The sequence below is a fragment of the Panthera onca genome, chromosome C2 (assembly GCF_046562875.1).
Source record: "Panthera onca isolate mPanOnc1 chromosome C2, mPanOnc1 haplotype 2, whole genome shotgun sequence".
Classification (NCBI taxonomy): domain Eukaryota; kingdom Metazoa; phylum Chordata; class Mammalia; order Carnivora; family Felidae; genus Panthera; species Panthera onca.
In genome coordinates this window covers 131,786,141-131,802,343 of record NC_138347.1, presented here as the reverse complement: position 1 = coordinate 131,802,343, position 16,203 = coordinate 131,786,141, and the positions used below count along the sequence as shown (strand labels likewise).

At 36.0% G+C, this 16,203-nt stretch overlaps 1 protein-coding gene across 2 annotated transcripts in view; it reads left to right on the top strand.

The window, feature by feature from the left end:
• Positions 1 to 16,203, top strand: part of ATP2C1 (ATPase secretory pathway Ca2+ transporting 1) — a 172,686-nt gene that overhangs the window by 79,237 nt on the left and 77,246 nt on the right. For both annotated transcript variants that reach the window (XM_078432345.2, XM_078432344.2), the window contains exons 3-7: positions 840 to 956; positions 2,258 to 2,347; positions 5,279 to 5,314; positions 8,230 to 8,291; positions 13,071 to 13,179. In XM_078432345.2, coding sequence (XP_078288471.1) covers positions 840 to 956; positions 2,258 to 2,347; positions 5,279 to 5,314; positions 8,230 to 8,291; positions 13,071 to 13,179 — 414 coding nt within the window. The remainder of the gene's footprint in view (positions 1 to 839; positions 957 to 2,257; positions 2,348 to 5,278; positions 5,315 to 8,229; positions 8,292 to 13,070; positions 13,180 to 16,203) is intronic.

Below are 16,203 nucleotides of genomic sequence, written 5' to 3'. Positions count from 1 at the left end.
TAGGGTTTTAGGAGCTGAGAGTCAGCAACCCTGGAGGAAGACCAGATACAACTGAGAAATATGTTTTGGTCATCTGAATGACCAGATGCGTATATACTTCTTATAAATCACAATAGCACAGTGACTGAAGAATGTAGGTGGTGTTCATAGAACATAATTATTTTCAGTAATTTAGGAACCACAAATTATCTGTTTGAAATAATTATACAGTCCAGGAGCAAAAAGTAATACCAGCCTGCGGGTTTTGTTAGGCTCAGAGAACAAGAAAGGCATTTATGGTCCTTTGAATGTTTTTTTGAAGAAACTAATTTTAGAAAATAGAATAAAGCAAAGGAAGTTCATTAAAATGTATATATATTTCACTTTTTCTAAGTTTTGCGGCTGGTTTTTGTTATTCCCCTTTTCCCAGAGAGAATCGTAAGTTTGTTTACTAAACTTTGCCTTGTTGCTTATAGAATTTTTTAAAGTGCTAATATAATATTGTATGTTACTTGACTTCAATAAAATTTTTTTTTCATCAAGGTGTAATTTGCATGAAATACAATGTATCCATATTAAATGAACAGTTTGCATTTTGGCAAACGTAATCACCACCAGAATTAAGATATGGAACACTGTCATCACTCCTAGAAGTTCCTTCAGGTCCCTCAGCAGTTAATCTTTCTAAGTAGATTTTGTTTTTGGCCCCAAGCAATCACCGATAATGCTTTCTGTTACAACAGATTAGTTTTGACTGTTGTAGAAGTTCTTATAAATGTGAACGTACAATATGTACATTTGTGTTTCTTTTTTGTCCTCTGCTAACATTTTCAGTAACTTATATGTGTAAAATCTAATAGGCTGATCTTCAGAATGGTCTAAACAAATGTGAAGTAAGTCATAGGCGAGCCTTCCATGGCTGGAATGAGTTTGATATCAGTGAAGATGAGCCACTATGGAAGAAGTATATTTCTCAGGTGAGGTTTTTTTTAATTTGTGCCTCTGCTGTGTAATTTACACGTATTTTTGTCAGTGTAGTTGTTCACTTTTGCGATTTTTTTTTTTTTTTTTTTTTTTTGGAAAAAGGAAATAATTTTTACAAAGGTCTTTTACCTACATTTTTTTGTTAGGGTTTGTTGTTAAGTTGGAATTTCTATAATTTTTAATGTGCAAACCTTTAAGAACTGAGGGACATATAACATGGAAGTGATACTATGAAGAGTAGTTGCCTTTACAGATGTCTACTTTATGCTTGTTTTATTATAAGGAATGCTAATATTTTTAAAAGTAATATGGCCATTTGGGAGTGCTTAAAAAAAGCTGAAGTCTGGGCCCTATGCCCAGAGATTCTGATTTAATTTGCCTGGTGTGAACCTGGGCATTTGGTAGAAGTTCTTCACATGATTCTGATGTGCAGCAGGGTTGGAACCACTGTGCCAGGGAATGGAGCCATATAGGTAGTGGGAGGTGATGGCATGTAATCTCAGAGCTGTGGTATCTAGGGGCTTGGGCTCTCCAGTGGGATGAATTCTTTGTAGCCTAGTTACTCTGCAACTTTGATTAGTGATTGGCACCACTTTATCAGGGGAAGAGCGTCTGGCAACAGAAGCTTTTTCTGTTGCCAGAAGCTCTTGACATTTTTAGGGTGGCTCTGGTGCTTGGTCATTTAAATGCTGCCTGGTTGGGTCCACGTGGTTCTGTTTCTTTAGATACTGTTGGCCCTTCTAGATAGATATCAGGAAAACCAGCACTGGGAAAATCTTAAGCTTCCGTGGAGCGGATTTTAATTGTCTGCTTTTAACTGACCAAGGGGTTATTCCTGTGGCATTGTGGGTCAACCACCGAATTGTGATCTATGCTAATTTACTAAGTATAGGAATGTTTGAGTCTCATAATTTAGGTGTTCCTACTCAGTGTTAACTTAAATCTTTATCTTCAAAATCATTTTTCACTTATTTTAGCCTTGGTAGAATTCAAACCAGCTATATTTATTAAAATAATATGCTAAAAATATGTGTGTACTATAAGGAATTGGTAAATTCTTAGTTTTAAGTATTGATATTTAATTTTCTTCTGAAAAGGAACTGTTATCAAGTGGTGACTTTTAAATAAGTAAATACTTTTTTTGTTAATTGAAGAGACATAAAATCTCATTCAGATGTAGACTCCGTAATTTTCTAATCATGCCTCAGTAGTTTATTTTTTAAGCTTTTGTTGTGATGGAATACGACTGCCGTTCATACAAAACTGTTGAATTGCTGTTTGTTTTCACTTTCAGTTTAAAAATCCCCTTATTATGCTGCTTCTGGCTTCTGCAGTCATCAGTGTTTTAATGCATCAGTTTGATGATGCTGTCAGTATCACTGTGGTAAGAAAAAATATGTATATTTTTAAACTACTGGATAATCATTTAAATTAGGATTGGCTTTTATTTTGGAAAATGAATTGAGAAATGATTTAATGTTACTTCAGGATTTTTTGTTAATATCCAAATTCTGCTTTTCGTTGCAACAATCTCAGATAATATTCAAGGTCTGTGATGGGCATGCATGAGAATTATTTAACAACCTTCTGATTTTACAGATATGAAATATCTTATAATAATTTTCTGGTTAAAATTTCAATTTATTTTACTTTCTAATTGAGAATGTTTTGACTAATTGTGAACTAAAGCCTGATGATTATGAAATTAAAAATATTACTTAACATGAACACTATATTTACTATGTAAGATTTTATTCTTTCTGGCTAAGCTCTTTTAGCTTTCATTGAAAGTTTCCTCTTCTTTTTTTTTCTTGTCCTGTTTTATGGTAGTATAAAAATTTATAACAAGTACAAGCATTGATTAAAGCCAACCTGTTTGTGCTTAAGAACACAGTAGAAATTAATATAGAACTGCAGTTCTTTTTTTTTTTTTTTAATGCTTATTTATCTATTTTGAGAGAGAGCAGGGGAGGGGCAGAGAGAGAGAGGGAGAGAGAAAGAGAGAAAGAGAGAGAGAGAGAGAATCCCAAGCAGGCTTTGCAGTGTCAGCACAGAGCCCAGTGTAGGGCTCGATCCCATGAACCATGAGATCATGACCTGAGCTGAAATCAAGAGTTGGGCGCTTAACTGACTGAGCCACCCTGGTGCCTCTAAGAGCTGCAGTTCTTAAACTCTTGTTTGTGGACTCCCAGGGGTCTCTCAGACCCTTTCAGGGAGCGTGCAAGGTCAAAACTATTTTCATAATACTAAAACATTTTTGCTATGGATATTTGCATCAATGGTGCAAAGCAGTGGCAGGTAAAACTATTAAGAGTGTTGGCTCAAGTTAAAATAATGGCACCAAACTATACTCGTAGTCATCGTTTTCTTTCATTGTTTCTCTTAGTGTTTTTGATAAAGCAGTAAAAATTAATTTCATTAAATCTTGACCATTGAGTACATACCTTTTGAATATTCTATGTGATTGAATGGGAAATATGCATAAAGGACTTCTGTATGTTGAAGTACAATGGTTGTGTCAGAAGGGCAGTTGTGGTGAGCTGACCTAGACTTTTATTAGAAAGAATGAATGATAGACAAACTATAGTTATTTTTTAAGTTTTTATTTTTATTTATTTTGAGAGTGAGACAGGCAGTGGGGGAGGAGGAGAGAGAGAATCCCTCTCTGCACTGTTAGCGCAGAGCCCCATGCGGGACTCGAACTCATAAAACCACAAGATCATGACCTTAGCCTAAACCGAGTTGGACGTTTAACCGACTGAGTCACCCAGGCACCCTGACAAGCTGTGGTTATTAAAACTTAGATAACTGGCATACTTTAAGGAGAGTGAGTGCAACGAACCTGTCACTTCAAGAAAATAACTGACAGCATTTATTGCCAGTGATAAAATTCAAGCATTCAAGTGATAGAATTCTGCAGAATTTTTATGAGTTACTATGTGCTAGATAGCTTCCTGATATTTAAGATTATTCTAATGAGATCAGTAGTGATTTCAATGAATATGATTTTTTTCTATTATGAAATGTCGTCACTTAAAGATTTGAATAACCAAGTGAATCAATATTTTGTAAATGACCAATGCAAGATGTTACAATATTTTCAGTGATAAAAGATCCTTTCAAAATGCAAAATAGATCAATAGATTTTACTCTCATAGATTATGAAAAGTTCACTGAAGTAGTTTAGATTCCACATTGCAAATTACTTCTAAGTAACTAACACTTGTTTAATTATGGTATAGTAGCTAAGAGGAATATCTATAGTCATCTGAAAAAGCTTTTAAAATACTCCTTCCTTTTCCAGCAGTATCTGTATGAGCCTAGGTTTTCTTCATATATTTCATCCTAATCAACATATGATAATAGATTGAATGCAGAAGCAAATATGAGAGTCTACCTTTTTAAAAAATTATTTTTTTAAGATTAAAAAAATTTTTTTTATTTAACGTTTTATCTATTTTTGAGAGACAGAGAAAGACAGAGTATGAGCGGGGGAGGGGTAGAGAGAGAGGAAGACACAGAATCCAAAGCAGCCTCCAGGCTCTGAGCCATGAGCACAGAGCCCAGAGCGGGACTCAAACCCACGAACCATGAGATCATGACCTGAGCTGAAGTTGGACGCTTAACCAACTGAGCCACCCAGGCACCCTTAAAAAAATTATTGTTGTTTATTTATCTTTGAGAGAGAGAGAGACATAGAGTGAGAGCGGGGTAGGGGCAGAGAGAGAAGGAGACACAGAATCCAGGCTCTACACGGGGCTCGAACTTACCAACCGTGAGATCGTGACCTGAGCCGAAATCAGATGCTGAACCAACTGAGCCACCCACGTGCCCCTAGTTTTGTATTACGGCAGACATTAAAGATAGAAAAATTGAAAACACTTCACTTTTCTCACAAAATTTTTAATTTGGAAAAGCGTATTTTTTCATAAAAAATGTTATATGTGTTAACATGTGATAGGTTTATTACTTTTTAGATATAAGGAGAAGTTAAAACTGAGCAGTTGAGAAAGTATTGATTATGGTAAATGTCAATAGATTATAACCCACATAAACAAAAGCTGGCCTTCAGTTTGTAAGAGCGTATCTGGATCTTGAGATAAAATTTGAGAAGCTTTCCTAGGGAACGCAAGCCACTGTCAGCTATCAGTCTTTTCCCCCAAGGCAAAGTTGTGATTTCTTCCCCAGTTGATCTCCATGCTTAGAGTCTGGTATCTGGGGACTGCGGACAGAGTTAGAAAAATAAAACACCATAAACAGTTATTTCTGAACTTAAAATGTGTCATTTAAAAGGTGCTTTCTTTGTTTTGTTTAGGCAATACTTATCGTCGTTACAGTTGCCTTTGTTCAGGTGAGTAGGCAGCCTACTTTGTCAACATGAAAATGGTATTTTAGTTAATTGCTTAAAAAAAACTAAGGTGGCTTATGGTAAAATCTGTGGTTATTGGGGGATGATAATATTGGGCAGAACAATTTATTGTTTTTGAAATGATTTCAGAAACCGTCAACTCCCCAAGGAGATTTGTGGGACTAACTTAACTGCTTTGATTTAGATAGTAGCATGAAAAAATGTGTAGCTTTTTATTTGACGAAGTTAAAGGTAATTGAAACAGATGGAAACAAAGAGCACAGTAATAGAAATAAAATCTAGCAACAGGTTTAAAAACTCTTTACAATTAGAAAATTGGGCCAGGGGTTAAATTCCTCATTTCCTCCACAGAAAGAACATTCTGATCTGGATCAAACTTCCTATTCAGCATAGACATTGAAATAGTAAATAAAACATGATGAAGAACCCCTTTTAAAAATGAATATGAATAATGTGGAGATGATGTCAGGATTTTTATTGTAAGTGTAGGCATAGATAAAAATGTAGGCTTTTATGTTTAATATCTGATAACTTCATATTTTAGAACAGTGTTGGCAAGACTCATTAAAGGTTTTAAAGCATAGTTAAAGGATTAGAATAGAAGGATTATTCTAGTTTAGGGAAAATGTAATATATGATATTCAAGTTCATGTTGTTTTGAATCTTCAGACTATTTTAAGTGATTGTGGTTATTTTCCTATGTACGGTTAGTTCCTTGGGTATTTACTGTCATTATCCAGGCATCCTATGGCAATCTCTAATTTAGTAAGTTCTTAGTTTTACAGTAATCCTCTTTAGAAAAGTTAGTTGGAATCAGATTATCTGTAGCAAATTTGTAGCTCCATCAGTGGACCTTCAGGGATTCTGTTTCCAGGGAATCATCTTGCTTAGAACAGATAAAAGTTGCCTTGGGGAGGTAGAGCTAGTCTAGCAGAGGTCATTCCAGGCTGGTCGTCCTTCAAGGCATCTCTTCATTCAGCCATATGGGTGGTACCAGCCACTTGACCAGTAACTGGAACCTTTTGCATCTTTAATAACGCTTAAGAAACATGGAGTGACTTTCTGCAGAAGGATTCCTACGGTATTATCACTATGTATAGGAAGACTGTAGTAAGTTGTTCTGTTGGCACATAGAAAATGCCTACCTCAAAAAACCCCACAAAACTGCGATTTTAACATAGTGTGGAATTTTCCACAAAGATAGTGTGTTATATACACTGTGAATGCAGTGGCAGAAACTGCTAATATCTTGGTGGTAGGTTCATTTGATGGAAAACTCAAGAAAAAATCCAAAACATTTATGAAATCCCAGTTTCATTATACAGATATGAGCCTTTTACCCAAATGTACCTTGAAACCAACAAAATATTGTGTAAACAGAAGTTAAAACCCCTCTCTAAAAATATCCTATTTGTTGCCAGTTGAACTTATTATAATGCTTTGTCAGAAAACTACGAAACTCTATCTGAAATTGTTAATGCTATATCTTATTTAGTATTTGTGTTTTTATGTTTTCTAGGAGAGTACTTTTATGTTTTTATATTTACTCCTTTTTCCCTGTCTTTTTCAAATCTCCATTTCTCACCCCATTGTATACCCTCATAGCCATGAAAATAGCTGATTGTTTTATATAGTCACACATTGATGCCACCTTACAATAAATTTAAAATATAACTTTTAAGTGTTCATTAGAGATGGCTGTCAGGTTTTTGGTGATGTGTTAAATGGTCATTTTGATATAGAAGTATCTCTATAGTTGTAATGAGTAAAGCCTAAGAAGTCTGAAAGGGAAGGTAAAGATTGGGCAGCTTCTATGTCCTTTATTACTAGGATCTAGACGTGGTGTTTTCTACCCTTCTGTGGAACTTTTGGGTAAAACTTTCAAATTCCTTAATATCCTTGTTACGGTTGGGGGGTATCTTATAATTTATAAATCCATATTTATGGATTTACGTTACTCACACTTGTTCCTCTTGTCTAGGTGAATACTGATTTAATCCTCAGTTATTCTTACACAGCTTTGTATTTTCTACTTGAAAAAGTTTGTGATGGGTGTGAAGTTTTGATTAGTATTAGCACTGCAGTCGTTTCAGAGCACTCCCTTTCTCCCTTCTTAAACTTAGATCAAAAGATTGGTGTGCTCAGTGCAGACAGAAGACAAAAATAGCAGTGATGTTGGGTAAAGCAAGACTGCCCCTGGAAATGTGGACTAAATAGTATGGTGAGGGGAGGGATGTCTCTGACCCTCAGCTTTGATTATATGGACAGAGGAAGGCTGGAGCATCACAGAGTAAGGGCTTCTGAGAATGTTCCCTTTTGGATAATTCAGGGTGATGGGAAAGGTGTCTGTCAAAGTAATGCCAGCCGCAACTAACTCTTACGGAACAGATGTTCTTTCTAAGCAAACTTACTCCATAAACCTCTGCAGTTAGCATGTGTTTAAATCCTCAAAGCAGATGTGGCTTGCAGTTAATTGTCTTTGACTTCTTAGTCATTAAACACTAAAAGTAAAATTATCTTAATCCTGAGGTTCAATGATCTTAACTTTTAATGACTGAAAATTATATACTCTTTGGACACACTAATGAGCATTGTTCATTTTCTTAAAAATAAACTGACCTAGGTTTTATATTGAATATTAACATATAAAATTGGGAATATTTAATTATCAAAATTGTTTGGTCACTATAATTTAACATTTAGTAAGGGACAAGCTTTTATGTGTTAGGAATATAAAAGCAAGTAAAGGAAAAGGTAAGAACTGGGGGAAGTTTTTAAAAAATGAGATTAATATTTACTTAAGTCTAACATGAAACATGTACATAGGAACATGTGTTTGTATTTCTTTATAAATGTTTTCTCTTAATATTATGTTCTATTTTTTTTTTTATAAATAGGAATATCGTTCAGAAAAATCTCTTGAAGAACTGAGTAAACTTATGCCACCAGAATGCCATTGGTATGATTCTTGTTTCTGATATGTTCTACCTTTTTTTTTTTAATTAAAAAATTAAAAAGAAATGTTTATTTTTGAGAGAGAGAAAGAGTGTACACAAGCTGGGGAGGAGCACAGAGAGAGAGAGAGAGAGAGAGACAGGGAGGGAGTCACAGAATCCGAAGCAGGTTCCAGGCTTTGAGCTGTCAGTGCAGAGCTGGACACGTCGTTCACACCCACGAATGGTGAGATCATGACCTGAGCCGAAGTTGGATGCTTAACCGACTGAAACACCCAGGTGCCCCTCTTTTTTTTCACTTGAAGTATAATTAACATACAGTGTTATATTAGTTTCAAGTGTATAATGATTCAGCAGGTTTATACATTACTCAGTACTCATCATGTAAGGTACTCTTAATCCCCTTTATCTGTTTCACCCTTAACCTCACCCATCTTCCCTCTGGTGTTCTCAGTATTTAAGAGTCTGTTTTGTTTTGTTTTTGTCTCTTTTTTCTTTGTTCATCAGTTTTGCTTCTTGAATTCCACATATGAGTGAAATCATATGGTATTTGTCTTTCTCAGACTTATTTCACTTAGCATTACATCCTCTAGATCCATCCATGTTGCAGATGGTGAAATCTCACTCTTTTTTATGGCTGAGTAATATTCCAGCGCATGTGTGTGCGTACATATGTGTATGTACATGCCACATCTTCTTTATCCATTCTTCTGTGGATGGACACTTGGGTTGCTTCCGTATCTTGGCTGTTGCAGATAGTGCTGCAATAAACAGGCATGCATATATCTTTTTGAATTAGTGTTTTCATTTTCTTTGGGTAAATACCTAGTAGTAGAATTACTGGATCATATGGTACTTCTATTTTTTAATTTTTTGAGGAACCTCCATACTGGTTTCCACAGTGGCAGCACCAGTTTGCATTCCTACCAACAGTGCGTGAGGGTTCCTTCTTCTCCGCATGCTCACCAACGCTTATTGTTTCTTGTCTTTTTGATTGTAGCCATTCTCATGGATGTAAAGTGATACCTTACTGTGTGTTTCTTTTTTAAGTTTACTTATTTTGAGAGATCGCGAGAGCGGGTGTATGTGCAAATGGGGAGGAGCAGAGAGAGATGGAGAGAGAGAGAGAAAATCCCAGGCAGGCTCCATACTGCCAGTGCAGAGCCCAGTGTGGGACTTGAACTCATGAAACATAAGATCATGACCTGAGCCGAAATCAAGAGTTGGATGCTTAATCAACTGAGCCACCGAGGGACCCTGCTTATTATGGTTTTGATTTGCATTTCCCTGATGATTAGTGATGTTGAGCATCTTCTCATGTGTCTGTTGTCATCTGTTTGCCTTCTTTGGAAAACTGTCTATTTATTCTTCTGCCCATTTTTAATTGGATTATTTGTGGGGTTTTTTTGGTTGAGGTATATAAGTTCTTTATATATTTTGGATATTAATCCTTTATTCGATATATTATTTGCAAATATCTTCTCCATTCAGTAGGTTGCTGTTTTGTTTTTTTGATGGTTTTCTTTGCTGTGCATAAGCTTTTTATTTTGGTGTAGTTCCAATAGTTAATTTTTGCTTTTGTTTCCCTTGCCTGAGGAAACGTTTAGAAAATTGTTTCCATGGCAGAGGTCAAAGAAATTGCTGCCTGTGTTTTATTCTAGGAGTTTTATAGTTTTAGGTCTTAGATTTAGGTCTTTAATCCATTTTGAGTTTATTTTTGTTTATGGTGTAAGAAAGTGGTCTAGTTTCATTCTTTTACATGTAGCTCTCCAGTTTTACCAGTACCCGTTTGTTGAAGAGACTGTCTTTCCCCCATTTTATCTTCTTGCCTCTTTTGTTGTAGATTAATTGACCATATAAGTATGGGTTTATCTCCGGGCTTTCTTATCCTGTGCCATTGGTCTGTGTCTGTCTTCTCATTTGTATCAGCTTCAGTTTCTTTCATCAGTGTGTTATAATTTTTAGAGTGTAGATCTTTCACTTCCATGGTAAAGTTTATTATTGCTAGGTATTTTATTCTTGTTGATGCAGTTGTAAATGGGATTGTTTTCTGTTTCTGCTATTTCCTTATTAGTGTATAGAAATGCAACAGATTACTGTATATTAATTTTGTATCTTGTGCCTTGACTGAATTCATTATCAGTTCCAGTATTTTTTTTTTTTTCAATGTTAATTTATTTGTTTTGAGAAAGAGAGAGAGAGAGCATGCAAGCAGGGGAGGGGCAGAGAGAGAGAATCCCAAGCAGGCTCTGTTCTGTGAGCTTGGAGCCTGACGTGGGGCTTGATCCCACAAACTATGAGATGATGAACTAAGATAAAGTCAAGATTTGGATGCTTAACTGACTGAACTATCCAGGTGTTCCCAGTTCCAGTAGTTTATAGGTGGACTCTGTATGGTTTCCTGTATATAATAACTTGTCATCTGCAAATAGTGACAGTTTTATTTCCTCCATACCAATTTGGATGCCTTTTATTTCTTTTTCTTGTCTGATTGCTGTGGTGAGAACTTTCAGTACTATGTTGAATAAAAGGGGTGAGAGTGGACATCCTTGATTTGTTCCTGATCTTAGAGGAAAAGGTCTCAGTTTTTCACCATTGAGTATGGTGTTAGCTGTGGGTTTTTCATATATGGCCTTTGTTAATGTTAACGTGTCTTCACTCAAAACCTCCTTTTTGAGGTTTTTGTCACGAGTAGGTTGTTAAATACTTATTTTGCATCTGTTGAGATCATTATATGGTTCTTACCCTTTCTCTTGTTAATGTGATGCATCATGTTGATTGATCTGAAAACATTGAACCACTCTTGTATCCCTGGAATAAATCCCACTTGATTGTGGCAAAGGATATTTTTAATGTGTTGTTGGATTTGGTTTGCTTATATTTTATTGAGGATCTTACATCTGTGTTCATCAGAGATATTGGCCTGTAGTTTTTGTTTTTTGTAGTGTCTTTATCTGGTTTTAGTGTCAGGATGATGCTGACCTTATAGGATGAACCTGAAAGCTTTTCTTTCTCTTCTATGTTTTTGGAATTGTTTGAGAAGAATAGGTATTAACTCTTTTTCTTTCTTTCTTTCTTTCTTTCTTTCTTTCTTTCTTTCTTTCTATGTTTTGTTTATTCTTGAGAGAGAGAAACAGAGCGTGAGCAAGGGAGGGGCAGAGCGAGAGAGGAACACAGAGTCTGAAGCCCACTCTAGGCTCTGAGCTGTCAGCACAGAGCCCGTTGTGGGGCTCAAACTCACGAACTGTGAGATCATGACCTGAGCCGAAGTTGGACGCTTAACCAACAGAGCCACCCAGGCAGGCCCATTCAACTCTTCTTTAAATGCTTGGTAGAATTCCCCTGTGAAGCTCTCCGGTCCTGGACTTTTATTTGTTGGGAATGTTTTGATTACTGATTCAATTTCATTGTTAGTAATCAGTCTGTTTAAATTTTCTTTGTTTCTGATTCAGTCTCGGAAGGTTATATGTTTCTAGGAGTTTATCCGTTTCTTCAACGTTGTCCAGTTTGTTGGCATATATTGTGTCATAATATTCTCTTATAGTCCTTTGTAATTCTGTGGTGTCAGTTGTTATTTTTCCTACTTCATTTCTCATTTTATTTACTTGAGTCCTCCTGAGGAATCTGGCTAAAGGTTTTATCAATTTTGTTGATCTTCTCAAAGAACTGGCTCCTGGTTTTATTGATCTGTTCTATTGTTTTTTTGGTCTCCATTTAATTTATTTGTGCTCTAATGTTTATTATTTCTTCTGCTGGCTCTAGGCTTTGTACTTCTTTTTCCAGCTTCTTTAGGTGTAAGGTTTATTTGAGATTTTTCTTGTTTATTGAGATAGACCTATATTGCTATAAACTTCCCTCATAGAACAGTTTTTGCTATGTCTCAAAGATTTTGGACCATTGATTTTTTTTAGAAAACCAGTAAGGAAACAGTGGCTTTGAATGATACATTAGACCAGATGGACCTAATAGATATATTCAGAACATTCCATCCAAAAATAGTGGATTGCAGATTCTGTTCAAGTACACAGATAACATTCTTCAGAATAGATCACTTATTAGGCCACAAAACAAGCCTCAATAAACTAAAAAAGATTGAAATCATATTATGCATCTTTTTTGACCACAGTGGTCTGAAACTAGAAATCATAAGAAAAAATCTGGCAAGAACACAAATACATGGAAGCTACATGACATGCTACTAAAGAATGGGCCAACCAAAAAATCCAAGAGGAAATAAAAAAATACATGGAGACAAATGAAAATGGATTTTCACTCTTAGAAATTGATTGTGAGTAGTATAGTATACCTTTTGGCACCGATTGTGTCTGACAATAAGGTAGAAATGGTTAATCTAACATGAAAACTTCATGTTCTGTTCAGTGTAGCAAGTTGTAATATTACAACTTTAAAATACTAATATTGAGATTCTTGAGACATGGATTTATTCAACAGAGTTGTTTTTGTGTGAGACTGTGTGCTAAGCACTGTCATGGGTGCAGTAATGCTCAGTCAGACTCAGATGAATAAGAAGATTGCTTCAGTTTTCACATCTTACATTTGGACAACAACTGGTCACTTTTTCTAGTGCTTTTTTTTGTCATGTGAACATCTTCATTACCAAGAGTAGAAAGATAATTATTTTGTGGTTTCTTATATTTGACTTACCTTCTTTGAAGTAGTAATACTACAATATATTTTTCCTTAGGCAAGCCCACTAGAATTATTTTATGTAAGTGGCATGGCTTTCTTTTTTCAGCCATGGTTGTTTCTGTTTCATATTGCAGTGTGCGTGAAGGAAAATTGGAACATACGCTGGCTCGAGACTTGGTTCCAGGTGATACAGTTTACCTTTCTGTTGGGGACAGAGTTCCTGCTGACTTACGTTTGTTTGAGGTAAGTTTGGTGTTTTAGTTTCTTTGGGCTGCTATAACAAAATACTACAGACTGGGTCACTTATAAACAACAGAAAATTATTTCTCATAGTTCTGGAGGCTGGGAAATCCATGATCAGCGGGCCAGCCCAGTTGCATTCTGGTGAGGGCCATCTTTTTGGTTCATAGCTGGTGCCTTCTCTCTGTCCTCACATGGTGGCAGGGGTGAGGGAGCTCTGTGAAGTCTCTTTTGTAAGAACACTAATCCCATTCATGAGAGCTCCACCCTCATTTTAGCACATCTGAAAAGTCACACCTCCTAATACCTCATGTTTGAGAGTTAGTATTTCAATATATAAAGTTGGGAGGGACACAGATATTCAGACCATAGCATTTGGTGATCTGTGTGTGAGCAGAGCAAATATTCGGATGTAGATTAAAGGATAGACATTAGTAGTTGTAAGAATTCATAGTTGGGGCACCTGGGTAGCTCAGTCAGTTGAGTGTCCGACTCTTGATTTTGGCTCAGGTTATGATCCAAGTGTTGTGGGATTGAGTCCTGGGTCCAACTCTGCTTAAGATTCATTCTCTCCTTTCCTCTGTCTCCCTCCCTCCTCCCTCCCTTCCTCTCTCTCTCCCTTTCCCCCTCTATGTCCCTCTCCCCCTCTCACTCTCTTGGTATCTAAAAAATATTAATATATAGTTAATTAGAACATTCGGTTTTCGAGTTTAAAAAATGACATATATAACATGTTTTCTTAAAATACATGTGTCTTAACCACAGAGTCTTTTGAGGTGTCCATTAGTGAATCAGCTGATCATTACAGAAATGTGTGTTAGGCCTTGTGGGAGACACAAAGATGATGTAATGAATTCTTGTGATCAGGGAGTATTATTTGTGTACATAAACCACTCACCATGAAATAAGGTAGAACCTGGTAAGTGACTAAGAGAAGCACAAAGTATGGAGTGTGAAAATTTAGAGAAAGGAGTGGTTACTTCTGATTTCAGTCAAGTCAGATAATGCTTCAGACAACATGGCTTTGGTGGTGAGAATTGAAGGGTAGTACTGGCCAGAGATGACGAAGACAATGAAGCAACAGTATTCAGATCACTGGGAATGTCCCAGTGTGTAGGACCAGGCTAGAATATGTTAAGGGTAGAAAATGTATGGTGGAGTAAGATTCAGGGGACCTTGGATGCAAAGCTCTACTTCAGATTTTATTGATTAGGAATTAGCTTTCAAGGTATAATGCAGCCAGCAAATAATCTTGCCCTTAATCTGGCTGCAGTATGTAGAATAGATTGATGGGCTAGAAAATAGAGTTTGGCACCTAGTTTAAGAGGCCTTTATAGCCTATTAGCATGCCAGTCTCATCTACTTTTGGAATAAACAGGCTGTTCATTAACACTTATAGAGCTGTCAGTCTTTTGAGTACTTATAGTATCCCCAAATTTGAGTGTTCTCAGAGGTAAGAAAGCCTGAAGAACCTTTTTGAACTAGAGTAAGAACGGACTTCATTTAATCCTGGAGTAATGGTCTTTTTTTCAAATACTTAAAATTTTTCCTTAAGAAGATACCATACTGGTTTAATTGGTGAGTGGAAATAATTGATAATATAGCAAGTATAGGGAATGTTGTGAATTTTGCTTTATTTCTGCCCTTAGTTTATCTTTTTATGTTACATCTGTTTGTACTCATTTCTTCTTTCTCTCTTCTATCCTTAATACCTAGTTTATGACAGGACCTTGGATTATTCTTCCTTAGAGATACGGTAGGCCTGTCATTTGATATAAATCATTTTCCTTTTCCCCAAAGGGTCCTAATTTGAATTCGTGGAGTTTATGTCCAGAAGCACTTGAGTGCTTCTCTTCCAGTTGAGAAGCAGACCTCCTCAGCGGGATAGAAGATGGTGTTTCCCAATGTTTGAACATTTTGAGCGGTATAATGACATAGCAACTTCAAAACACCATTTGACTTGATAAAGTATTTTAGGGTTTTTACTTAAATAAGGGTTAATTGATCTAAGAATTATTTCGAATTTTATGTGCAAGTAGGAAAAAAACTAGTCAAGAGTTCTGGATTAGTATGTATTTTATCCACTCAGCAAATATACTTTGAAGACTTATTGTGAGTTCCTTAAGGGAGATTTTGACATTTTTAAAGTTTGATGTAACAATTGAAAGCATATGCTTTGTGGAGTAATTTGTTGTTAAATGTTTTCCCCCAATCTGTTAACTTTTCAGACACTTTCATTAGCACATATTTGATTTTGCAGTGCTATAGTTAGGTTGATTTTCTTCTAGTTAATCCATGTTTATGTATATAGTTGAACATCTCTGAATCCTTTATCACTTTTCTGCCCTACTCAATTTACCTATAACCTTGGTACCTCAAGCACACTTCTAACAATTTTCTAAAAAGATTTGAAACTTTTGTGTTGCTTCTGGATTTAAACATATTAACCTACAACATAATAAGGCTGTTGGGGTCAGTTCTTCTGGCCACTGAGGCTATTTTCGGAATTAAGTTGGCTTTTTGGAGTGTTATTTGCTGAATTAGGCTGTGGCGATCTTTGGATGGTTTTTTAAGGCTACCTGGTCATTTGTTTGATATTCTTATGTGAAATAAGCTCTTCATTAAGATTTAAAGGAAACCAAAAATTCAGTTACCTTGAGATACTATTAATTTCTCAAAATAAAACGTGGATTTCACTTTAGAAAAAGCAAACATCTGGACTTTTGCACTAGAGTTCTCTTCTTGTGGGTGTGGTCTAAGACCAAGGTTGCCACTTTAGTGTTGTCATGCTGCTACTCTAGGGTTCCTGTCGTAAATTTTGATGGTTCAGATTTTGACTATAAATCTTGCCTGGGCGTTCAGTTGCATCTGGTCTGCATGTTCAGAGATTTGACTGCTGTACAACTTTTATGTAGTATTACCTGTTTATAAGCTGTGTCTGAAGTCAGGTCAGGCTGCTGTAATCAAATACCATAGACTGGACAGGTTGAGAGAGTGATTGCTCTCTCTCTTCCACTTCTTATAAAG